Here is a 26162-nt window from a genome sequence, read left to right on the forward strand (position 1 = left end):
GGTGAAATCCAGGAAAGAAAGAAAGGAGTGGCCAAGGTAAAAAAAGATCCAGGAAAGCTGTCCAACCAGTTTTAGTAGGGGAGGGACCAAAACTCAGGTATCAGAGGAATTAACTCTGTCTTATCCTCAGGAGACATGAATTCAGGATTCTGTGGAGTAATGGTTTGAGTGTTGGACTACAACTCTGGAGACCAAGGCTCGAATCCCAGCTCAGCTATGAAACCCACTGTGACCTTAGGGCATGGCACACTCTCTCATCCTCAGAGGATGGCAATGGCAAACCCCCTCTGAAGAAACTTGCCAAGAAAACCCCATAATAGGTCGCCATAAACCGTAGGCTCACCCTAAGTCAGAAATGACTTCAAGGCACAGAACAACAACAACACTCAGGAGGCAAGAATTCAGGCTTGTGCGTTGTTCTGGTTTGAGTGTTGGACTACAATTTAGGAGACCAGGGTTTGATTCCCAGCTTGGCCATAAAACCCACTGAGTGACCTTGAGCAAGGCACACCCTCTCAACCTCAGGGGAAGGCAATGGCAAATGTGAATAAATCCTGCCAAGAAAACCTCATGATAGGGTCGCCTTCAGGTTGCCATAAATCAGAAACAACTTGAAGGCACACAACAACAACAACAACAACAACAACAACAACAACAAACACTCAGGAGGCAAGAAATCTGGTCCAAAACACGTTGCAGAAATAATCCAGTTTGAGACCGCTTTAACTGCCCTGGCTCATTGCTAGGGAATCCTGGGAATTGTAGTTTATTGTGATACCAGACCTTTGACTGAGAAGGCTAAATGTCTCACAAAACTCTAGTTCCCAGAAGTCCCTAGCATCGAGCCAGAACAGTTAAAGTGGGCTCAAATTGGATTATTTCTGCAGTGTGTTTTGGGCCTCAGGCTCCCAAGCTGCCTTCACCCAAAATATTGAATTCATTCCATAGAATCTAGATGATGTCTAGCTCCTATATCCTACTACTTCCTCCCTGGGCAATCCTCATCCCTACCTACCTCATGCTTGGTTCCCTGTCCCTTTGTTTCTAAAGAATCCAGCTTTGTACCCCTCCTTTCCCAGTTTATCCTGTGTGTGTGTGTGTGTGTGTGTGCGTGCGTGCATAACTTCAAGTCACCTGTCATGACACCCCCATGAATTTCATAGGGTTTTCTTAGCCAAGGTGTTTTTGCCAGTTCCTTCCTCTGAAATATAGCCTACAGCACCTGGTATTTGTTAGTGATCTCTCATCCAAGTATTAACCAGGCCTAGCCCTACTTAACTTTCAAACGCAGATGGGGATCTGTTGCTTTTAATGTATTTTGGCCACTTGTAGTAGCCCTATAATTCCAGGAGCCTGGTTTTTCTAATCTTAGCTCCTCTCCCTTCATACAACATACAGAGCTGGTCATAAAAAAGCAGCTCACCCTTTAAGCATTTTTCTCCCTACACAAGGACAGACACACCTCTCTCCAGTGTGCGTCTGCCCAATCCCACAGGTATAGTGAATGTCTTCCTGCGCACCTTTGTGTGAACAGCCAACCCGAGACAAAGTACAAGTTGGAAGGGGTGTGGTGGTGGTGAGTGGTCAAACCAACCAGGGGCATTCTCAGCAGTTGGCACCCAGGAATTTATTGTGAGGTGTTGGTTTTCAAAGCCTGCTTCCGTAAATGCAGGAAGAACATTATAAACATGCCCTTAGCTAGGGTCTAAACTCCACGAAACATAATTGTACCTACGTCTGAGTAAATACACTTAGGAGGGGCAAGAGACATAAAAAGTTTTTGTAAAAAGAAATTTCTTTGTCAAAGGTTTTGTGAACTGAGGTGTGTATGCCTAATATAACATCAAAACCCCACCAAACAGTGATACCTTTATCGGCCACCCAAAACGCACAATATGCATGTTGCAGGCTTTCAAAGCACCGCTGGCTTCTTCATCAGGCAAGGTGTTAAAAAGCATACAGGAGGGGAAAAAATGAAGATGTTAGTCATAGGCCTGTATTTTGCTGCTCGGAGGGGTATTTCTTGCAGGCTGGCACCTTTACCTTCTGGCCCTGCTGGGAGATTCTCAAAGTCCAGGAAATTTAACATCTATTTGCAGCACAAAAAAGATACTTCCTTTGTGATCCGATAGGCCAAACCACTAGGGTTAATAGTAATGGGTGCTAGAAGGTGTAATCCAATACATTGGGCCCTTGGTATCCACTGAGACTTGGTTCCAGGACCTCCCGTGGATAACAACATCCATGGATGCTCAAGTCCCATTAAATACAATGGCATAGCAAAATTGTGTCTCTTATATAAAATGGCAAGATCAAGGTTTACTATTTGGAATTTACATATTTTATATATTTATATATTTTAAAAATATTTGCAAGCCATGGATGCTTGAATCTGTGGATTTAGCCGTGGATAAAAAAAATCTGTGTATACAGAGAGCTGACTGTATTTTTGCAAAACTAATGTTTCTTCACTCTGCTTTATATGCTTGTCTCAAGTTGCCTCAGTAGGAGCTTCCTAGTCTGATGCCCCCCAGTTTATCGTGTGTGTGTGTGTGTGTGTATGTTGGGCTGCAGCTCTCCGGACCTTCTGGTTTGCCTAGCTAGGGGACCCTGAAAGTGTAGTCAAAGAGATTGAGATGCCATCAAGTTGGGAAAGATTGTTCTGGCCCTCTAGACTTCATTTCCCAGAAATCCCAGCCAGCAAGGCCAATGGCCAGAAATTCTGTGAGTTGAAGTCCCAGACATCTGGAGGGCCAAAGTTTAAGAACCTACTGCTCTAAACTGTGTCTAAATTTAGCCTCTCATCATTTCTGAAACTCTCATTTCTGCCACTCTACAGCTCTTCAGAAATTTAAAGGAAGTGCAGCTACACTGTATTTAACTACATAACATGGTACAAAAGCCTGATTCATGTTACCCATATGTGGCATGATTGCTAGTTCCTTGTAGGTGGATTTAGTGCTACACTATAGTATTCAGACAAGAGTCACGGATCATGCATTAAATCCTCACATCAGGAGTGCTGGCTCCCAATCCCTGAGGAACTTGTGTGCCTTCACAAGTTGTTTCCGACTTATGACAGCCCTAAGGCAAACCTGTCATGGGGTTTTCTTGGCAAGATTTGTTGTGGGAAAGCCTTGCACAGTCCAGTCTCATCGGGATTCCGACATTCCCAAAGCTTCTTTGGGAATCATTTATGAGAAAACCTGCTAACATGTGAATCAGACTTTTGTCATTTCTCATTAGCTGCATCCGCACTGCAGAAATAACCCATTTTGACACCCCTTTAACTGCCATGGCTCAGTGCTAAGGAATTCTGGGAATGATAGTTTGTTGTGGCACCAGAGTACCATTCCCAGAATTCCATAGCATTGCACCATGGCAGTTAAAGGGGGGGTCAAACTGGGTTATTTCTGCAGTGTGGATGAAACCATAGTCTACTTAAATGCCCACTTCCCACCTTCTAAAAGCTGAGGTTTCCATGGAATATACTGTGTTTCCAACATTTCAAGATGCTACAACTTCCAGTAGTGAGTTTTTTTTAAAAGGGGGAAAAAAGAAGAACATATCACTTTGATCTTTGCAGCTTTTTGAAGAAAGGTTTTGCAGCCAGGTTTCCAAAGAGAGCCCCCTTATTTGCATTTTAAACAAATGTTGTTCTGAAAACTTTGCAAGGTTTCGGTTACATTTATTTTGGCATTTTCTTCTTCTATGGTGGCTCTTTCAAAGCCAGAAGAAAAATGCCGTTATGACCATACTGACGGTTTCGGTTTTACACTGCATTTTTCCTCTGTTATCCCAACCAATAAAAGCCAAGGCAAGGAAGTGACACAGCAGTGTTTTGTGGACTTTGTATATGATTGTACTTCGATATATGGCCAAATACCCTGGATATTTTACAGCAACTATTTGAGCAACTGTTTTACATGCTGGATATTTTACAGGAACAAGTGGCTCAGAAAGAAACTCATAATATTCTTCATTTATTTATTTACTTTATTTATATGCCACCTTTCTCCCAGGACAGGACCCAAGGCGACTTCCAGTGCAAATGTTTACAATTTTCTTTTACACTTTTTAAAGGGAGAGGCCGGGGCCTTCTTGGCAGCTGCTCCCAGACTTAGGAACTCCATCCCCAGAGAAAGGATGGCCCTGTCCTTGCTGTCCTTCTGGTGGCAACTTGAGAATATTTGTGTGCGGCCAGGCCTTTACAAACGGCTGAGGCTGGGCTCTTAATGCTGGATTTGAAAGTTTTAAAGGGTCTGTATATAGGTTTATATGGACCATGGTTCAGTTCCTAGCTTGGCCATGAAATCCACTGGGTGTCACATGCCCTCAGCCTCAGGGGAAGGCAATGGCAAACCTCTGAACAAATCTTGCCAAGAAAACCCCACGATAGGTTTGACTTAGGGTTGCTGTAAGTCAGAAACAACTTGAAGGCACACAACAACACAACAATATAGTTTTTTGTGGGTTTTTCGGTCTATGTGTCCATGTTCTAGAAGAGTTTTTTCCTGATGTTTCGCCCGCATCTGTGGCTGGCATCTTCAGAGATGGATGCCAGCCATGAAAGCCTTCAACTTCACAATATAGTTTTATTTTTATTGTTTTAATGTGTTTTTAGTATTCTTAACTGTTTTACTGTGTACGGCCTTTGCCTTTTAAATTGCATTTTATTCTTTTAATGACTGGACTCTTTTAATATTATACTATAATCCCTCCCCTTTCCTTGTGTGTTGTGTCTTTAGATTGTAAGCCTGATGTGTTTTTGTTTGTTTGTTTCTGGTTCTTTTTCTTGTAAAGCGTCATGTAATGATGTGGCATGTAGTGATGGCGCTCTATAAATAGATGATAATAATAATAGTTTAAGTTCATTTTAATGCCCATTTTTGTAAGTTTTTAATTACATGGTTCTTTTTAAACATTTGTAAGATGCTTTCTGTCCCATTGTTGGGGAAAAAGCTGGATACAAACAAATATGATAATAATAATAATGCAATTTAAAATCATCCACATTAAAACATAAAACTGATTAAAAATCACACAAAGGTAAAAAACACATAAAAGTAACATCTATATTAAGAATGTTCTATATTTATTATTATTATACATTATTGTTGTTGTTGTTGCCATATTTGTTTGTATTCCACTCTTTTCCCAAAATTGGAACCGAGAGCAGCTCACAATTTTAAAAGACTAGTACAGTTAAAAGCATACAAAAGTGATACATTAAAATAGAATTTAAATTTTACAATATTAAAATAGATGACTTGTTAAAAGAATAAAATACAGTTTAATAAAAGTGTTTAAAACACTTTAAAACAATACTTCAGCAGGAGGAGAAATATATATATATATATATATATAGAGAGAGAGAGAGAGAGAGAGAGAACTTTCTTTCCTTAATCATTTAATTAAGACTGGAGTAAAAAGATCAAAATTAAATTATCCAGAGGGATTTTAAAACAATACAAGGGGAGGAGAAATACATACACAAACACATATAAAGCAAATAAACATCTTAATATATATATATAAAACAGGAGCAAAATATATATTGTCCTGTTTCTGTATATATATATATATATATATATATATAAACTTTATTTGCTATATATTATATATACCCTCCTGCTCCATATTAAGAACTTTATTTGCTTAATACTGTGTGTGTGTATATACATATATATATACATTCTCTTGCTGTTTTTATATATTAAGAACTTTATTTGCTTGAGATATATATATACATATATGTTTATATTCTCCTGCTCCTTTTTATATATATAATTTTATTAATATATAATTCGCTTGCTCCTATTTTTATAAAGAACTTTATTTGTGCTCTCTCTCTCTCTCTCTCTCTATATATATATATATTCTGCTGCTCGTTTTATATATAAAGAACTTTATTTGCTATCTATCTATCTATCTATCTATCTATCTATCTATCATCTACTTATCTAATCTGTATTCTTGCTCCTATATAACTTTATTTGCTTTATGTGTGTATTCTCCTTCTCCTGTTTGTTTATTTATTTATATATATATCTTAATAGCTTTATTTGCTTAATCCTTAATTAGGTTGGGGGCAAAAAGGCCAAAGTGAAACGATCCCAAGGGAGGGCCACAGACCTATTGCCTGGGATGTGAAAAGTGCATGTCCCACACGCCCAGCCAGCTCCCAAGAGTCACATGACCCGCAGTCATGTGATCACTGATGATGGCAGAAAGTTAATACTAAGCTCCTTCGACACCCTCCTCCTTTCTCTCCAGCCCGGCGGAAGACTCTAGCACGCCATTGGCCACCGGAGTGGCACCTCGGCATCCGATTGGCCGCCCTTGGCTCATTCCTCGTTCGCTATTGGTTGGCTGCGGGGTTCTGTGCCCGCCTCCCTTTGGTCTTGGAAAGTGAGCCGAAGTTGGGAGCGGAGTCTTGTCCGCCGGCGGAAGTTGGGGAAGGGACCTGGGCCAAAGGGGGCTTTTTTGTCCTCCGGGCGGGTCACTGAGGCCGCTCCTGGGGTTCCAGGGAGAGAGGGCCTACTGGTTAGAGCAGGAAAAATTATATTGGTTTTATATATATATATATATATATATATATATAGAGAGAGAGAGAGAGAGAGAGAGAGAGAGGACACAATACTGTTTCTGGGGAGAGTGGAGCCTAGTCGTTAGGTAGAGGGTCGCCTGGGCCCTTGGATGCGGAGTGGAGGGCGCCAGAGGCCGAGGACTGGCTTTCTTCGTGGGGGAGAACTAGAGCTCCCAAGGCAGGGCAGTGATACTCATCCTGAGGGGAAAGCTGCATTTCAACAGGGGAAGGTCTTGAGGGGAAGGCAGCAATTTAACAAGGGAAGAATCAAGGGGGGAGGCTGTAATTCAACAGGTGATATCTTGAAGGGAAAGCTGCAGTTCAACAGGTGAAGAGGTCTTGAGGGAAAGGCAGCAATTCAACAGGTGAAGATCTTCAGTGGAAGGCAGCAATTCAACAGTGATGGAATCTTGAAGGGGAGGCAGCAATTCAACAGGAAGATCTTGAAGGAAAGGCAGCAATTCATCAGGGAGGCTCTTGAGGGGAAGGCAGCAATTGGAGAGGTGAAGCCTCTTGAGGGGAATTGCTATTCAACAGGTGAAGAATCTTGAGCAGAAGACTGCAAATCCACAGGGGAAGAGGTCTTGAGGGGAACTGCTATTCAACAGGAAGAATCTTGAGAGGAAGGTGGCCATTCAGCAGGTGAAGATCTTGAGGGGAAGGCAGCAATTCAACAGGTGAAGCTTGAAGGGAATTGCTGTTCAACAGGGAAAGCTTTTGACAGGAAGGCTGCAATTCAACAGTGGGACCTCGAGGAGGAAGGCAGCAATTCAACAGGAGAAGCTCTTGAGGGGAAGGTGGCAATTCAACACGTGAAGCTCTCCCGCCTTCTTAAGCGGTTATACAGACCTTGGCAACCTGAGCAGAATATATAACCACTAGGAAGGGCCCTTTCTCCCTGAGACCCCCGGAGGCTGGAGGGTGTAGTGGTGAGAGCTGTTCGCCATGGAAGACCCTGAGGAGACGTTTGGCGGTGATGGGGACCCCAACCCGGCCCCCTATGAGGAACTGGTCTCTGCCATGGCTGGTGGGCTCTATGGGGAGCTGGAGCGGCTGGTCGGGGCCCATGGGACGGGGGCAGTGTCAGGGCTCTTGCCCCAACTGGTCTCGGTCCTGGAATCACTGCAAGGGGCCTGCGGACAAGTCCGAGAGCGGGACCAGGCGCTGGAGCGGTTGCGGGATGACCGGCTCCGGCTCTTGGAGCAGTACGAACGGGAACGGTCCGGGCGCAAGCGGGCCGAAGAGGTAGGTATTGAACGCCGACAGTCAAGTTTCTCCTTGGGAAAGGCTGTGTCCACACGGCAGAAATAATCCAGTTTGGCAGCGCTTTAACTGCCACAGTTCAGTACTATGAAATCCTGGGATCTGTAGTTTTTGTGGCACCAGAGCTCTCTGACAGAGGAGGCTAGATTTCTCATAAAACTACACATCCCAGGTTTCCTTAGCACTGAGCCATGGCAAGTCAAAGCAGTGTCAAACTGCATTATCTCTGCAGTGCAGATCCAGTGTAAGGTTTCCTGCGTGCCTATAGGCTGCATCCACACTGGAGAGATAATCCAGTTTGACACCGCTTTAGCTGCTATGGACTCCTGCGATTGTGGAATTCAAAGAAATAGCCGTGATGGTCTGGAAAATCAGTATTTTGCATCACCTTTGAGACTGACTGAAAGGTAGAAGTTGGTAGTTTCCAGCTGCTACCAACTTCTTTCTTTCAATTAGTCTGAAAGGTGATACAGGATCCCTTTACATACTGAGATTTATAGTTTGTTGTGACAGGAGAACTCTCTGACAGAGAAGGCTAAATATCTTGTTATATGCCTTCAAGTCATTTCTGATTTATGGCCATCCTAAGATGAACCTATCATGTTTTTTTTGGGGAAGATTTGCTCATTGCCATCCCCTGAGGCTGAGAGAGTGTGACTTGCCCAAGGTAACCCAGTGGGTTTCACAGCTGAGCTGGAAATCAAACCTTAGTCTTCACAGTTGTAGTCCAGCACTCACACCCTTTCACCATCCTGGCTTTTTCTAGATTTCTCACAAAACTACAAATCTCAGAATCCCATAGCATGGAGCCATGGCACTTAAAGCAGTGTCAAACTGGATTATTTCTGCAGTGGGAATGCAGATGTGTTACTTTACTTGGGTCTGCGCTGCAGAAATAATGTGGTTTGACACTGTTTTAACATCTATGGCTATGGGATTTGGAGTTCTTTGAGGTATTTAGCCCACCTTTGTCAGAGAGCTCTGGTGCTGCCACAAACTGCAAATCCCAGGATTCCATAGCACTGAGCCATGGCAGGTAAAGTGGTGTCAAACTGCATTATTTTTGCAATACAGATTCAACCCCACAAAGACATACTGGTTGATCAACTTCCAGCCAGCATGGTCACTAGTCAGGTCCTTTCTCTTCTTCTGCCTGTGAGCAACTGGTCTTTTTCTTCATCAGAGCTGATAGTTGCCCAAGTTGGCATTTTGTAGCCAGAAACAAGGGCAGGGGCTTTCTTTGCCCCCAGAACCACAATGCCATCTGTGGTCTTTCCCCCCAGAAAAGGTTCCTCTTATAAATGCAGTGCTTCTCTGGACCTTTGGTCTTTGAGATAGTTTGGATTTTATTTCTCAGAATCCTTGGCCATTGGCCATGCTGACTGAAGCTTCCAGGAGTGCAAGTCCAAGGCTGCGTTTGCACTGTGGAAATAAAGTTTGACACCCCTTTAACCGCCATGGCTCCCACCGCATAGAAGCATGAGATTTGTAGTTCACTGTGGCACCAGAGCTCTCTGACAGAGAAAGGTAAATATCTTGCAAAACTACATATCTCATAGCATTGAGCTGTGGCAGTTAACATATAGTGCAGATTGGGTCTGAAACATCCAGAGATGTGGTTCTCAAACTTTAATCCTCCAGATGTTTGGAACCTGAACGCCAGAATTGCTGACCAAAGGCTTTGCTGTCTAGGAATTATGGGACTTCAAGTGAACAAAAGAGAAGTGTTGATCTAGAGGAAAAAATGTGATCAGAGACCATGAAGCATCTTGGTAAGCGGAAATAAAGGTTCCAGGCAAATGTTGCAAATTAATTTTAAGCACCCCCCCCCCCATTTTTTTTAAAGTCTAGATTGCCGGTGCGAATCACAGATGTGCTTAGACTCTGGTTTCCATTAGTAGTAGTTAGTGGTGAGTTATGATAGGAGTTCCAGTTCACAGCATTTAGACAGCCATAAATTCTCCTACTTTGGCATGAATTCACCACCAAAGACTCAGGAGTGAAGTTAGCCTGAGAAACACAGAGTAGGAAGGAACAGTTGATCTTACAATGTACAGAGATATGAATAACGTGGTTCCCCCACAGATTTCTTTTTGGAATTGGTGCATTTTATCCATTCTTGGGTCCAAAACGCATTGCAGAAATAATCCCATTTGAAAATGGTTTAACTGCCCTGGGTCAATGCTAGGGAATTCTGGGAACTGTGGTTGTGTGAGACATTTAGCCTTCTCTGTCAGAGTTCTGGTGCAACAATAAACTACATTTCCCAGGATTCCCTAGCACTGAGCCAGGGCAGTTAAAGCAGTCTCAAACTGGATTATTTCTGCAGTGTATTTTGGGCCATAATTGATCTGGAGTTTGGGATTTGGTGACCAAGCTTGCCGTTGATACCAGAGTATTTAGCGTGATGCCAAACTCTTTAAAGTGATGAAAACAAAAGGAAATTTATTTAAAAGAATCTCACCAGTATGGGAGAATGGGCATTAAAGCACCTATAAAGCGATGTAAATGCAATAATAATAATAAAAATCTGGCTTCACATAGAAGTGATGGGGATCTTAGTTGATGGTGACTGAATAGGAAAGTGATCTTGGTGTGATGGACAACTCCTTGAAAAATGTGATCCTAGCATATGTAGCTGCTTTTAAAAAGGTGAATTCCATGTCGGGATTCATTAGAAAAGGAATAAAAGATACAACTATGGATACTGTAGTGCCTTTGTACAGTTTTTTGAAGCAACTGTACTTGAGTTGGAAGAGACCACAAGGACCGTCCAGTCCAACCCCCTGCCATGCAGGAAATCTCAATCAAAGCATCCCCAACAGATGGTAGTATTGGAAAAGGTACAGGAAAGAGTAACTGAAATGCCCAGTAGCTTGGAACACACATACATACACCTCATACTACTAAACTATAAAGCCCCCAAACTTTTCCTGATAGGAATGTGATGAAAAAATGTATAAAATTCACAGTCATCTAGTGAAGCTACTTGGTGGAATATATAGATGGAACAGATTAATAAAAAACAGATGCTGGCTTTTAAAAATCATGACAGGGTGGCTTTTACATGGGATGTGTTTTAGATTACAGATATGTTTTTTAACTTTTATTTTTTTTTAAACTGTTGTATGTTTTGAATTTGAATTTTTATTGTTTGCACTGGGTTGTTTTAATTGGTATTTTTTTTCAAAAATGTTTTTCTCTTGTGAGCCACTTGGGTCCCTTTTTTGGAAAAAGCAATATAAAAATGCAATAATGTAATAAATAAATAAATGAAAAGAAGTACTTCACAATTAGTAATTAATTAATCTGTGGAGCTCACTGCCACAAAATGTAGTGATGGCTTTAAAAGGAGAATAGACAGGTTTATAATAGCTGTCAATGGCTAGTAGTTATGGTAGCTATATTACTTGAGGCCATAATTGTCCACTATTACCAGGGACAAAATGTAGGACAAATTCAAGACCAAACTGTAGGAGAACTACAGGACAAAACTCAGCCCAAAATGTAGGACATTTAAGGTCTTCCATTTTTCTTAAATGTCCTACATTTTGGGCTGAGTTTTGTCCTGCAGTTGTCCTACAGTTTAGTCTAGAATTTGTTCCACATTTTGTCCCTGGTAATAGTGGACCCCCTCAAGTAATATAGCTACCATGACTACTAGCCATTGACAGCTTTTACTTTACACACAGCAAGTCTCTAACCTAAGAAATTGCATCAGAGATATTTTCATCTATATTACTTCCAATATCAATCACCATTGTTATTATTATTATTATTATTATTATTATTATTAACCTTTATTTATAAAGCGCTGTAAATTGTTAGGACGCTATTGTATTCATGGCTTGCTTATGGGCTTCCCAGAGGAATCTAGTTGGCCACTGTGTTTAGAATAGTGGAAAGGATTGTGTTAGAAACTGGAATTCTACTGAGGGGTTCTACCCTTGTGTTTTCCTGTATCACCCCTACACCCCTTGCCCCCGATCAGTTACATTAGTTGCCATTGCAGTATCCAGTTTAATTTTGCTTTTAATAAAACAACATTTCCCTTGTTTTGTCTTATACTTTGTGGCCTCTCAGTTTCAGTGGATGTCCTTGCATTTCTGTACACCATTTCTGTACACAGTGAAAAGAGGCAGGAGCAGGGAAACAACAGTCCTTTTCATACTGCCAAAAGTTTTTAGACACTTTGTTACATTTCCAGAGCTTAGAAAAGTTTTTAGAGGGACTGTAGCTCTCAGCTATACTAGTGGCCATGCCAGCTGTGAGATTCTGGAAGTTGCCACTTTTCCTAGTTCTGCAGATTTCTCCCTAGTGCCTTTACCTTTACCTCTTCGCTTGCTGAGCTGAAAAGCGGAAAGAGTTTCTAAGCTCTTTTTGATAAAGGAAATGAACCATAAGCCCTCAGATTTTTTTGTCTTTATTCAAGGTATTGCTTAGCTTCAATGTGCTGTGTAACCTGGAGTTAGGCAAGGCTGACTGCCAAGCATTGTTGGAAGGGGATACAGGAAAAGCTGTGATACAGAAATGAAAGAGATCTTCATGGGTTCAGAGGGAACAACTTCTAGCCCCAGCAATGCTCTAGGATTGGGTGAAGAGGGCATAGGCATCATTTCCCCAGACTCTTTGGTTCTTTTTCTGCAGCGGTTCATGGAGCTGGAGGACGCCATGGAGCAGGAACGCAAGGCGCATGTGACAGCCATGAACCGGCTTGAAGGGCAGACCCGTACCTTGGATGGGAAAGCAAGGAGCTACGCTGATCAGGGTGAGGCTCATGCACATGGAGCCCATCTAACCTTGTATGCCTTTAAGTTGGGGTGTAGAACACATGGCCCTCCAAATGACAGATTCAGATGACTCCCTAGCTAGGGCTGATGGACAGTCACAAGTTGTCCTGTTTATTAACAACCATCCCATGGTTCTTTGCAAGCCAGATGACAAACATTTTGCGTTTGGAAAAAGATGTTGGATAAACTCTCTCTTTCTCCACTAGGAGGATGCTATTTGAGAAAAGTTGTAGGGATGGCTGAATTCAATCGGAAATCCTCCTGCTGGTGTATTCAGCTTCCATCTTCCGCTTGCAGGATGACTTACCACCCACTCATGCCTATCCCAAAACACAGACATGCCGAGTCCTGCACCATCCTTCTGTTTCTTTGAGTCTGACTCTTGAGAACTCTGGCTGGGCCTGCCCATCCAGTTTGCCAAGACTGGGGTGTAAGGGAACATAGAGCGGCACAATATTGTCTGTGTGCATCCTTTTGGTTCTCTGAGCCATATTTATAACTGTGTATGAATACCAGGTGCTGTAGGCTCTATATCAGAGGGAGTAACTGGCAAAACTACCTCTGGGTATCCCTTGCCTAAGAAACCCCTGTGAAGTTAATGGGGTTGCCATATGTTGACAAGAGACTTAAAGGGACATAGACACACACAAATATTCACAGAAGGAAAACACAGAGCAACTAGATAGCAAACTAGATATGTTCTCTTCCACCTTACGTCTCTCACTGTAATACTATATGTATTCATTATTTATTGAATGTATTTACACCTTGCCCCTCAGCCAAAAAGAGAAGCTTACAAATTGTTTATTTATTTTAAATATTTCGGTATTGCCTCCCAGCTCACAAGGGCTCTTGAGGCAGTGAACAAATAAAAGCAATTAAAACAGTACACAGATAAAACATTTTCAAACAAAGTAATTTCAGACATTGAAAGCCATGCGAAACAAACAGTTTTGGCTGCCCGTCAAAAGCTCAAAGGAGATGGCATCAGCCTAACTTCCTTCGGGAGGGAGTTCCACAGTCAGTGTGCTTCTATTGATAAACCACTGTTATGTACCCAACAATACAACTTCATATAGAGTTGGGAAACACCACAGAGCTTTGTCTAATGATTTCAAATTTCAGACAGGCTCATATGGGAGTGGGTGGAAATTTGATAATTCCCTTCCCTCAGACCTATCTTTTAGAATTTGGAGTTCTCCAAATAAAGTGGGGAGCAATAAATAAAGTCCTCATGACCAAAAAGTCTAGACAAGTTTGAAGTACTAAATGCGAGAAAGAAAAGAAAGTACTGTTTCAAATAGTGCATTGGATGCCCCTTGATGTTATAGTGGTCCCTGTTGAATGAGATGGTTTTAAAAAGACATATGTTGTTGTGTGCCTTCAAGTTGTTTCCCGCTTACGACAACCCTAAGGCAACCCTATCATGGTATTTTCTTGGCAAGATTTGTTCAGAGGGGACTTGCCTTTGCCTTCCTCTGAGGCTGAGAGAGTGTGATCACCCAAGGTCACCTAGTGAGTTTCCATGACTGAGTTGGGATTCAAACCCTGGTCACCAGAGTCATATTCCAATGTTCAAACCACTAGAGTACCTGTAGAAAATATATTGCCAAAGCCTTTTCTATCCTGGAGCCATCCAGTTGTAGCTGCCATCATCCCCAGCCAGTAATGCAAGGATACCAGGCTGGTGATCCAGAATGTTGGGAAGTTTTCACAAACAAATCTTCTGTTTAAAGAAAACAAAACATTAAAAGGTTGGCTTTGTTCATCACTAACTTACATTGAGCAGCATGTCCATTTGATTCCAAAATGGCTTACTCCTGTTCTCTTTCCCTCACTACATGAAGGACAAATAATATACAAGTGGCACTTTTGAACACTATTTGTGATCCCCCCCCCCCAATTTGAAGCTAGTTTAAGTGTATTGTGTAAACACAGGTATGTCACCACTACCCCTCTCTTCCTGTCCCTTTCTCTTCATAGTGGCCAGCCTGGAGGAGCAAAAATCTTCATTGCTGAAAGAGCTCTCAACTCTCAGTCAGACCCACTCGAAGGTATGTTTGGCCAGAAGCAATCTTTTCTAGGCTGCTGTCTTCTTTCCCTCCACCCTCCTTGTCCCTCCCAAGAGGGACCATATTTTCACTTCATCCTCTATTCCGTACAGATGATGCAAAACTACAAGGAACTGAAATTGCAGAGGGCATCGGCTGGTATGGGTCAAACTGGATCTTCATCTGCAGAGTTAAAAAGGTTTGGAGGAGGCAGTTGCCATGGAAGGAAGACATTGTCCAGTTAGTAAGCAAGATGGTGATCCCCGGATTTGGGAAAAGTTACTTTTTTGGGCCGCAGCTCTCAGAATCCCCCCAGTTCAGCATGGTCAGTGCTGGTGGGATTGTACAAGTTGTCTGCTATGGTTCCATCCTTTGGAAATCTGAGACTTACAGTTTCATGAGATACTTAGAATTCTCTAGTACACGTCCTTGAACTAAAGCTATATGGCAGAGAATTCTAAGTACCTCATGAAACTACACATTCCAGGATTCCATAGGGTAGAACCATGGCACTAAAGTACTGTTTGCCCTTTCTTTACGCAGGGGATCCGTTCCGGACTTCCTCGCATAAAGTGAATTCCGCCTATGCTCGAGCTCCATTTAAATGAATGGGGCTCGTGCATGTGGTGGCACAGTAGTGCGCGCATGCCACAGGCATGCACCCCATTATTCCCTATGGGATGCACTGCCCCTCTCCCAGCGTGGCTTTCAGCATATGATGAAGGCCGCATAAAATGCACTCATGTATGACGCAGGTAGTATCAAAGTGTTATAATTGTGTGATGTTGATAGACCCAATGTAACTTTCTCCAGACTCTCTGTTCTCACCCATCTAACAAGAGGAAGAAAAGTTTGCATCTGAAGTGGTGCAGTGTTGCTGTCCATTCCCTCTTCTTTGGCCTCTACCACAGTGGCCTTCATCTGCATGCAGTTTCCACCCATTTCCACAGGGAGGGAAAGAAGACCTTAGGTATTGCTAAAGCAGTGTCAAACAGTGTAATTTCTGCTGTGCAGCTGCAGACCTAATTACGGAACGTCATTTCCCCACTCTCTCTTTATTAGTCTTTAAAATAAAATAATTGATAAGATTCATCCTATTCTCCCAAAGCTTTAAGATTGATGGAGATTCCCTGGGGTCTTTCTCTTTTTGTTGTTTGCTTTAGCACGTGGCAACACTGATCTCCTTTTAGAAGATGTTCCTGTGCAGTATTTCCACTTAACTATTTTCTTGTTATTGTTTTCTGCTTTAATTGCATATGTTGACAACATCACTGGTTTTAAGGTGGGTTAGGATAGGAAAGAAAGATGAATATTTTCCAGGTAGTAATGAAACAAACCCAATAAGGTTTTCTCCACCCTTGCTGGGCAGATTGAAGCCCCCTCCGCTCCGGATGTCCCCTGAATTTCTGCCAAGAACGTCAGAGTCTGGACTTCCTGAACCATCTCGTTCCCCAGAAGTAAGTGGCTTAGCTTGGACTCCAAGCTGTTTGTTGTCTCTTGGCAAATGGCAGCAGTGGTGGGTGGGAGAGCTGCATAGAAGCACAGGTGTTAAGGCAGCTGGTTCCTGGGGAAAGTTATCTTAATTCCCAGAGTCTTCCAGCCAGCATGCCCTCCACTGAAGGGAGTCCTAACAAAAAGGATTGCTAGTAAGAGAAAAAGCACTAACTAAATCTAAATAAAGGAAATAAGTCATACATTTAGAAAGTAGGCACAATGATATCAGTAATATAACTTCAGTACCAAAAGAGAGTTACAAAACAATGATGTCAGTGATCAGTAGGAGAAATATAAAAATACTCTGAAAGAGATTAAAACATAAACGAACAAAAATTGTGAGAGGACAGCCAAATACACAACATGTTATACAGGCGAGAGAAAAACTTGGCCACAAAACAGAAACTGAGGAAAACAAATCAGTAAATATAATGGTAACAAAGACATAACTAAACAAGGTCTGTGGAAACAAATCAATAAACTCCAATACGGATTATAATCTGTAGAATGAACCTTGAGAAATGAAGGGAGATGAGGAAGAATTCTCTGTAATGAAACAAGCCAGTTATGTACCCCTTCTGTGTTTTTTCATCTGTCTCCCACAGGAACTTGGAGAGATCCAAGAGCTTCCCCATTTGAAAAAGATGTCTGAGAGTGACACAGAAAGGAACTCTTTCCCCTTGGCACAAGAAATGGTGCAGCCTGAGAAGGATGGTATGGAAGGAACCACTTCTTTCTTTCTTTTTCTTCCTTCCTTCCTTCCTTCCTTCCTTCCTTCCTCCTCCCAACTTTCTTTCTCCATCAACCTCTCTCTTCCTTTCTCTCCTCCTCCCCTTTTATAAGATAAACTTTACTTAGTATCTTATTGGACCACTGTTCTGCCTAGTCCAGAGTTTTTCCCTCTGATTGGTTGGTAGCGCTCTAAGATTTTTGATCAAGATCTTTCCAGGACTGGGCAGCAGAGCTAAATATCAACACCAAAGTACCGCAAAGATTTTTTTCCCCCAAAAGGAGCAATATTTTTATAGGTTATATCCAAAGGACTACAGAGAGATTAATAAATTACAGATAGTGATCTACAGAAATGATAAATATGTTGTGTTCTTCCACCTTACCCTCCCCCCCCAATTCCTTCTCTCATCATTAGCCTCCCCTGCTCATAGGCAGTGTTTTGACTTGGATGACCTTGTAAGCTCCATTCCAGAACTGGGATCTGACCCACAGCAAACAAGCAGGTAAGCAGAATGTGTTCACTTATTTAGAGCACAAAGTGCATATTATGAAAACCTCATTGCCTTCTTGCTCACTTGTTCACTGGCACTTATCTAGCAGGGTAAGGAAACCTTTTGGCTTTTCCTTCCTCTCTCTCTCAACCTCAGCATGAACTTCCCATCCTCTAATCTCTTGATGTTTCCTCTGACCCTTCACTGTATGGGTGCTCTTATATGAGGAGAGTTAGCCCTTCTAGCTATCATGCTTGCTGCTTTGGATAACAACATACAATTGAGTGTGATGGCCAGACAGGCAGCTTCTCTTTTTTCACACTTTCCCTTCTACAAATGAAATTTTGAAAGCACAGCAGTCATAGGATGCAGAGCGAGGGTAGTATTTTGAGGATTATACCTCTGTGTTCCTTGTTCTCCTGGGATCCCACACATACACAATCCCATATTTTCCCATTGGTTTTTTTCTACTGTGGTGTCAGACATGTGTGTGCATGGTTACCAGGAAGGGGGTGGCAGGGTGGGAACTCTTGTCTGTCTATTTGTTTGTTTGTTTGTCTGTCTGTCTCTCAGCCCCTTGAGTACCACCCTCGAGCGCAACACGGTCTCCCTTTTCGCCGAGGTCTCGGGCCTCAGCCCTGAACTTCTCAGTGATATGGACGACGGTGCCGATTTGCAGGGTGAGTAGTGAAACCTCTTGTTCACTCTTGTTCTGCATTCTTTCCCCACTGGGAATCTATTGCCCCAAAGAGCCTTAAAATCTTGGCCTCACTCCTGCATTTCAGTCACAAGCTGAAAAGCATGCTTCCCATCCTCCCAAAAATGTGTTAACTCTTTGCTCTAACAGCTCAGTGATGTCACCATTTGGCTATCTTTACAGGGGATGCCTTAGAAACTCTCATGGCAGAAAACACTAAGCTGCAAGAGGAACGGTAAGAATTAATTTTTGCTTTCCTGGCCTAAAGTGATGGGACTTGGATCCCTCTTTTCCCCCCTCTATGGAAGGAAATGCCTTTGTCTGTTGTGGTTAATGGTGCTGGACTTAACAGAAAGTTAAAAGAAACAGATCCAGCCATTCCCAGCCTATTATGATGTACACCGCTGTGATCGCTGGAATAGCGGTATAGAAATAAAATATTATTATTATTATTATTATTATTATTATTATTATTATTATTATAGCAGCCCTGCCATACAACAGTCTCAGTTAGGTTACACCTTGCATGTCTTTTTGCAAACCATCAATCTCAAGTTTAAAGTCTTTGGTATCCATCTCATTCCTTTCTCCAGGATTGCTCTGGATACTGCTCGGCGCCATCTCATTGCTCGTGTGGAAGAGCTTACTGAAGAGCGTGAGTCACTGCAGATGGAGCGCGAGGGGACACTGGGGGCTCTGAGCCGCTGCCAAGCCCAGCTGAAGGAGGCTGAGTTGGAACTTATCCGGTAAGATCTGGTCATAGTACTTCCTTTCGTTTGTACAGTCAATCTGATTTGTCTACCGAACAGCACTGGCTCCAGTAAAGCAGAGGAGAGCAATACCTCATAATAGCAATACAGAGCAACAAATCTTTCAAAGGTACTAAAGAAAAATGTAGGTATTTGGAAGGGGGGCTTTTTCATTTATTTTCCTTTTATTCCTACAAAAACCCAGCAAAGTAGTTAAGTTGGTGGGGAGAAGATGATTCACACATAGTCACCCAGTTAACAGTATGACAGACAGAAGATTTAAACCTCACCCTCCCTGGCCAAAGTCCCATGTTCTAACCAGTGCTTGTCTCTAACTAAGAACATGGTGTGACTCTGAGGTGAGCAACTGTGGCCTTTCCATTGTGTTTGAGCCACAGCTTCCATCATTTCATACCATTGGTGGTGGTAGTTAGGGCTGAGTGGGAGTAGTAGGCCAGAAACATTTGAGGGGCCACAGTTGCCCATCCCTGATTTAACTAATGAAGAAAGATGTTGCCTGATTTCCACATGTTAGTTATCCTTTATATTTTAAGTCTGTGTTGTTTGTGTTTCTTTGGTTTGCATTGTCCAGTGTTCTCTGAATCAGTGAAATAGGAAGAATCCACACAATATAGATTTCTCCCTATCCTTTCCCAGAGGTAGGCAGGAACCATGTGATCACAAATTGAATTTGGCTGGTCCTTAAGCTGTTACTGTTCAGCCTTATTAGTTCTTTTCCGGCCTCTGCTCAGAGCAGAACAACTTCCATTTACTCCTGATTCTAACCAGTCTTCTTCAGCTCTATTTTAGCTCTGTTTTTCTTTCCAGTCTCTGTGCCCTCTGTGTTGCCAGGAAAGTAGGCATACAATAATAGTACAGGTTGAGTATCTCATCTGAAATGCTTGAGAAGTGTTTCAGATTTTGAAATATTTGCATATACATAATGAGATATCTTTGAGATGGGACCCAAGTCTAAACCTGACATTGATTTATGCTTCATATATACCTTATACACATAGCCTGAAGGTAATTTTATACAAATATTTTAAATAATTTTGTGCATGAAATAAATTGTGTGTACATTGAACCATCAGAAAACAAGGTGTCACTGTCTCAGCCACCCATGAAAAAGTTTTGGTCTTTGGAGAAATTCAAATTTTAGATTTTCAACTAAGCGATATTCAACCTATAATTAAGGTAGAGTATACAGACTTGTGTGTTACTTCACATATAATGTATTACTCCTTTGAAAAGCAGGAGTAAGGTCTTGAAAAAGTAAGAGTAAGTTCTAACTGAAAACATCTTCGTGTGTTACTTCAGTTACTTAATAAGTCATCGTGTGCCTTTTATTTGGTAGCTGGTGCTCCTAACCATTGTCTGTGTAATTAGTTAAGAAAAATCCAGTTTGTGTTGAGCTGGCCATGTGACTGAGGATTTCTAAATTAAAAGGGAAAGAGACACCACTCCCATCCCAGGATATCAACTTCCCATGATTATAATTTTAGTTTTTATAAATCTGTGAGCATATATTTAAACCATTCATTCTTCTTATTCCAGGATCCGACAGGAGTTTGAGGATACGAGACGTTCAAGCGAGGAGGGGGAGGTAACTAGAGCATCCACTGCTGGGACATGTCATGACTGCCAAGGTTGCTGGGTTTTGAGGAGTGCAGATAGGGACCAAGAAGCATTCCCCAATTATAGGATGACAGGAGAAAAGTGGGAGTCGGGACTCTGGATCTCACTCTGAGGAAAGTGTGAGTGTGCATTCATGTGTGTGCTGGTGAAGCAGCATCATTGTCTTCTTCCTCAGGCTGAAGGAGGCTCATCCCGACCCCAGAGATTCACCCGAGCTGAGATGGCAAGAGTGGTGATGGAGCGTAACCTCTACAAGGAAAGGCTGATGGAGTTGCAGGAAGCTGTTCGACGTACTGAGCTACTAAGGTCTGTGGCACTGAGGTTCTGACAGGCCCTGGGACTCTTGAAGGGAGGAGGAAGATGGGTTTCTCTCCCTCACGCTCTCTGAAGCAGGTGCTAACTTGAGTGATTGCTGTTACCACCATTATTACTGCTTGATAACTTGCCATTGTCTTTGGCTACCTGAGCACTTTTCCACTTTGTAAAAGCCAAAAATAATTTGGCTGTTATTGAATCAAACCATAAATCGTTGTGGCCCTATGTGTTCCACTAGAAATTATTACAATAAAATCCAAAATCCACAAAGCAGTGTTATTTTTATGGGCTAAGCAAAATGCACAAAATACATTTATTTATTTAGAGTATTCTAAAGGCCCCAAAGGCTCTCATAGTGACTAATAAATTGTTAATTTTACAGTTCCCTTCCCTGATGCTTACAATATAAATAAGACACAACACACAAGGGAAAGGGAAAGGCAGTAAGAAAGGGACTTCCGGTCGGTAATGGCGTCGGACGGAGCAAAGGGCAGGGCAGCGTTATGCATATACAAAGGTAAAAAATTCATTTGGACTACAATTGGCAAGTTTTACCTATACATTAACTAAATGTTTTTCCACATGTAACAGTACAGAGACTTCTTGAGAAATTCAGTGTTCTCTGCCTAAGAAAGGGGCAGTTAGCTCTGTACAGCATAGAGTTTGCCTCCATCTCAATGGAAGTTACTTTGCTGCTGCTAATGGATTTGAAATATTATGTGTATTTTACTGCCCTTTGTTCCTTGTCTCCACATGGCCAAGAAGGGGAGTAGCCTTTGCCTGCATTGCTATCCTTATGTCATCTTTAATTGACAAGAGAAATAACACCTGTGGCAGAATTTATGCCTGTGACTCTAACATTGGCCTGGGACAGACCACCTTAATAGAGCGGCCTGCTGGTGGCCTTTTTTCCTCTGGAAGGAAGCCACAGCCACCAAACCCTGTGGCTTCCCTGCGGAGGAAAAAGAATCTAAAAAAGCTGCAGGAACGGTGTAACAAGTGCGCCACTGGCGCACTCTTTATGTAAGTGCCACGCAGCAACGTGCGGACGCCACACGGCGCTTACTTAACAATGGCATCGCCTGTGTACACAGGGCACCGCCATTGTTACGCCATCCATACATTCTAGGGTTAGGGACTGTGTGGTTGCCATGCTGGTACACCGTTTTATGGCAGTATGTACCACGCCATTGTCACTTTTCTTCTCCTGTATGATTTTTAACATCTTTGCTTGATGAAGAAATCAGTGAAGCTTCTAAAGCTTGCAGGATATATTTTGTGCATTTTGGTTGGCCAGTAAAGATATTGCTGTTTTGTAGATTTTGGAATTTTGTATTTGTATTTTGCTGCATGGCCAAGCCAGTTAACTCTGAATATGTGACATTGTTAGGTGTATAAAGGGTCACAGATCTTCCTCCATGTCCAAAGCTTGCAAACATTACCTTTATGGACTGCTTCCTCAGAATCCCTCAACAGGCATGGGAAGCTAGAGGATTCTGGAAATATTAGTCCAAAAAGTTAATTTGTCCAAACTCTTTAGACTAGTAGTACAGGAGAAAGTTTCTTTTCTTTTCTGTTTTCTTTTCTTTTCATTCTTTAGTTCTCTTTTGGTACCTTTATGCTGGCTGTTACAACATGTCAGGGTAAGAGACATGGAAGAGAGTTTTCTTTCTTGGCTGACAAAGTAGCAGCAGCACCCAAATAAGTGAGAGCAGAAGGGAATTAGGAGTTTTGAGGTTCTTGAGGTAAGAAGTATGCGTTACTGAAAGTTGTATTCTCAGTCAGAGTATTATGAAAGTTAGCAAGGTCATTGCTAGCAGCCAAGTGCTATCCAAAAAGTCCTTTTGCTGTCCCCTAAGGTTGGCTAAACTTTTGCTCCTTGTTGAATAAACCAGAAGCTGCAGGACTTTTGCTAACCTCAAGCTATAGGCACTGTTCTGCAAAAGCACTCCATGATTGCCAGGCCAATATTTATGTTATCTTTGATAGTTTGCCTAGAGAGCTAGTATGTATTCATATTTCCTACCAAAGTCAGACTAGCTCTCATTTGTGGTGGTGATGGGGCAAAAAGTGTGCCTCAGGATGTTGCTGGACTGCAATCCACAGCATTTTTACTACTCATTATTCTGGCAAGAGTTGATGGGAATTGCAGTCCAACAACAGCTGAAGGGCCATAGGGGCTGGAATCCTAGTGGTTAGTCCCAGCTACTGAACATTCAATGAATCAGTTGTTGAATGATGAGTCAATGCATAGGTAAACCCAATGGTTTCAATGGCTCCACTGTAGTTGAGACTGACAGGAGTATGTAGGCCAGAAGTGGACAACTGTGGGAGGCTAGGAGGCCACATTAGCTTCTGATGAAACTTTGGGGGGCCATAACCCCACTACAAAAAAGAAGAAAAAAGGCACCAGTTTCCCTCCTAATCCCATCTAAGGGACATTTTTGTCATTTTAGACCCTCCTGGCCCATTTTAAGCCCAGGAAAAAGCCTTTTTTAAAACAAGAAGTAATCAAAAGTAACTCATTTTACTTCATGCTTTAACAGCGGTCTTTTTTGAGCCTAAAGGGGTGTGTATTGGGGGAGGGGGGGAGAATGTGACAAAAATGACCCCGCATCCCTTGGAGGGCATTTGGGGCATTTTTTGACCTTTGGTGGGTCCTGAGAGCTACAAAAACAGCTGTTGTACTGCAATTCCCATCAGTCTTTGCCAGAATATGCAACTTGAAAGGTACACTTTGCCCACCCCTGACTTAGGTCCTTATTCCCGCTCCCATTAAGTGCTTTTCTGTGTTTTAAAAGAGGGTAGAAAATAACCAGATATGTATGTTGCTGTCTGGTTCTGTTTTCTAGCCTTGATGACTAGAAATTAGCTGATAAAACTGTAAGAAGGAGAAGAAGAATTACTGTGAAGTATCAGTGCGCCTTTTAAACAACATTTTTTTCTTCCCAGGGCTTCACGGGAGGAACAAGCTGTTCAGATGAAAAAGTCGTCTTTCTGGAAAATGTAGGTGCTATCTAAGGTCTGTCCCTCTAAACACAGCTGTCTGCACTCCAGTATACTGCACTGTAGAGTTTCTTATTGGGTGCAGAGCATAGCTGAGAATCTCTCTTTTTTCATTAAAAAATTAAATGAAATAAAAAATGAAGTGAACCAAAGCTATGTGAGAGAACAATGTCATGTGAAACCACAGAAGATTTCTGTTTGTATGGTGAGGACTGGAGAGCCTCTGATGCCTTTTTAGCTGCTAAGCCTAGACTAGAAAAGAGAACAGATTTCTACAAACCTGAGAAGTGTTATATCTAGTTTGGTTTGTTTGTGTAGAGTGCAAAGTACCACTTGCTCTCAGAGCCGAAATCTGTGTTTCTTTACTGTTGGACTTGTATAAACTTTCCAAAGAGATAGTTAGCACTCTTTTCCAGTACACATTAGTTTTCCTCTCTTTCCTCTTCCCATGCAGCTTTGATCGTTTATTCAGCCCTTCAGACTCTCTTGAGAGATCACCTGCTTCCCCACTGCCTCCAGGGAGGTCCCGGTCTAGCCCCAGTGGCCGCAGTGAACTGGGGAGGAATGGGGGGCAGTTGTCTCCAGCCTTGAGATATATCCCACGAGCTACCTCTCCCACCGCTGAGTAAGTTGTATACCACCTGAACATTAGGAAGAACTTCACCATAAGAGCTGTTCAACAGTGGAATGGATTGCCTTGGAGGGTGGAGGGCATCTTTCAAGAGTGCTTTAGTTATGTATTCTGCCATGGTAGAGGTTGGACCAAGTGGTTCCTGTGGTCTCCATCAACTTTAGGATTCTATTATTATTATTATTATTATTATTATTATTATTATTATTATTTGTAGTAGTAGTAGTATTTTTGAGTTCCAAATTGGAACTCAAATCAGCTTATAGTTTTAAAAATGCAGTTAAAAACATACAAATGTAAACATTAAAATATATTTAAACTGTACAGTATTAAAACACATTATTCATTAAAAGAATCAAAATATTGTTTAAAAGATAAAAAAGTACAATTGAAACAGTACAGAGGCCTCCTTGTGCGAATCATCGTTTGTGCTTCTTCTACGCATGCTGCTATGGTGCAAGGAGAACTGTGCAGTTCATCTGGCTCAGTATTGTCTGTTTCAGCTGGAATCAATTCCCCAAGGGCAGTCTTCCCCCACTTGGAGCTCTTCCAGTGACTTTGACTACAGTTTCCACCGTCCTCACCTGCCCTGGCTTGGGATGATGTGGTTGTAGCCCAATGAATGTGGAAATCTCTAGATTGGAAAAGGCTGTCCAGTATCCTGGGTAGATACATACCTTTCTATTACCTGAGAGCAGCTGGGCATTCTTTTTTTCCCCTTTTTTGTCCCCCCCCCCCTTTTTTTTTCTTTCTTTTTTACTGGGGGATGCTGAGAATTGAGCCTGAGGCATCTGTTTGCAATATATGCCCTCTTGCCTACTGGGCTAAGACCTCTTTCTGCAGAAAATGATCCTAGTTTATACTGAGACATAGGACTGGTCCATCTTGCCCATGACTGATTGACAAGACATCTCCAACGTCTGTGGCAGAAATAATCTACTTTGGGCAACAATTTCATGCTCTTGCTCCTGAGTAAATCCCAGCAGAATCTATGCAGTTTATATTCTTTAGCTGTATGCCGAGTAGATTAGCATCCATGACTGTATGTACCCTCCAGCTATCAACCTCTGTGTCTCTACAGGGCTGACACCTCCCCACAACAGAAGCGGCAAGAACTGTATAGGGAGATTCGCTCACACATCTGGCAGGAGCATGGCCGGGCACAGATCCATGGATGGAGCCAGCCACCTGAGCTCCAGGTGAGCATCCTTGCACACATGCTAATATTTGATTAATTAATTAACCAATCCATCCATTCATGCATGGCTGCATGTAGCTATTGTCCTCCATGTTGATTGATTGGTTAATATCTTGCCTTTCTTCCAATATGAGACTCAAGGCAGCTAACTATTTGGGTTAGAACCAAATACTGTTAAAACTATGGCTAATAAAAATATTTAAAAAACAATTAAATAGGTCCATTAAAACAAACTGTTAGGTTTTTAAAAAGCAGTTAAAATATAAAAAAGCAATGGTGAAAGGGCAAATATAAATGCAATACAACCTAGTTAAAAGATCTTCTACACCAGGCAGTTCTCACTCAAAGGCTCGGATAAACGGAAGGGTATTTAGGTATTCCTTCTTTATATATCCTGTTCCAAGCAGCTAGTCCTCACAAATTGGGTTCAAAGAAGAATAGCATAGGGAATTGACATTGTTATGCATGATTGTACCACATCTGATGGTTGTCACATCTGATGGTTTTGGTTAATTTTC

General features: G+C 42.1%; 1 protein-coding gene across 3 annotated transcripts in view; it reads left to right on the forward strand.

Annotated features, from left to right (window-relative positions):
- Positions 1 to 6395: 6395 nt before the first annotated feature.
- The window catches only part of LOC149303719 (C-Jun-amino-terminal kinase-interacting protein 3-like), a 36642-nt gene continuing 16875 nt past the window's right edge, over positions 6396 to 26162 (forward strand). The window contains exons 1-16 of one of the 3 annotated variants that reach the window (XM_089481315.1): positions 7754 to 7834; positions 9494 to 9624; positions 12500 to 12620; positions 14626 to 14696; positions 14807 to 14892; positions 16063 to 16150; positions 16793 to 16901; positions 17335 to 17422; positions 17984 to 18090; positions 18291 to 18342; positions 18701 to 18853; positions 20414 to 20462; positions 20670 to 20800; positions 23762 to 23815; positions 24270 to 24440; positions 25528 to 25645. In XM_089481315.1, the coding sequence (XP_089337441.1) occupies positions 12506 to 12620; positions 14626 to 14696; positions 14807 to 14892; positions 16063 to 16150; positions 16793 to 16901; positions 17335 to 17422; positions 17984 to 18090; positions 18291 to 18342; positions 18701 to 18853; positions 20414 to 20462; positions 20670 to 20800; positions 23762 to 23815; positions 24270 to 24440; positions 25528 to 25645 (1392 nt within the window). In that variant the 5' untranslated portion in view covers positions 7754 to 7834; positions 9494 to 9624; positions 12500 to 12505. Of the gene's footprint in view, positions 7835 to 9493; positions 9625 to 12499; positions 12621 to 14625; positions 14697 to 14806; positions 14893 to 16062; positions 16151 to 16792; positions 16902 to 17334; positions 17423 to 17983; positions 18091 to 18290; positions 18343 to 18700; positions 18854 to 20413; positions 20463 to 20669; positions 20801 to 23761; positions 23816 to 24269; positions 24441 to 25527; positions 25646 to 26162 lie in introns of all 3 variants that reach the window. The other 2 variants (XM_089481316.1, XM_089481314.1) reach the window with 2 other exon arrangements.

Source organism: Sceloporus occidentalis, unplaced genomic scaffold (assembly GCF_023333645.1).
Source record: "Sceloporus occidentalis isolate IW3139 unplaced genomic scaffold, rSceOcc1.0.p SCAF_14, whole genome shotgun sequence".
NCBI classification, from domain to species: Eukaryota; Metazoa; Chordata; class Lepidosauria; order Squamata; family Phrynosomatidae; genus Sceloporus; species Sceloporus occidentalis.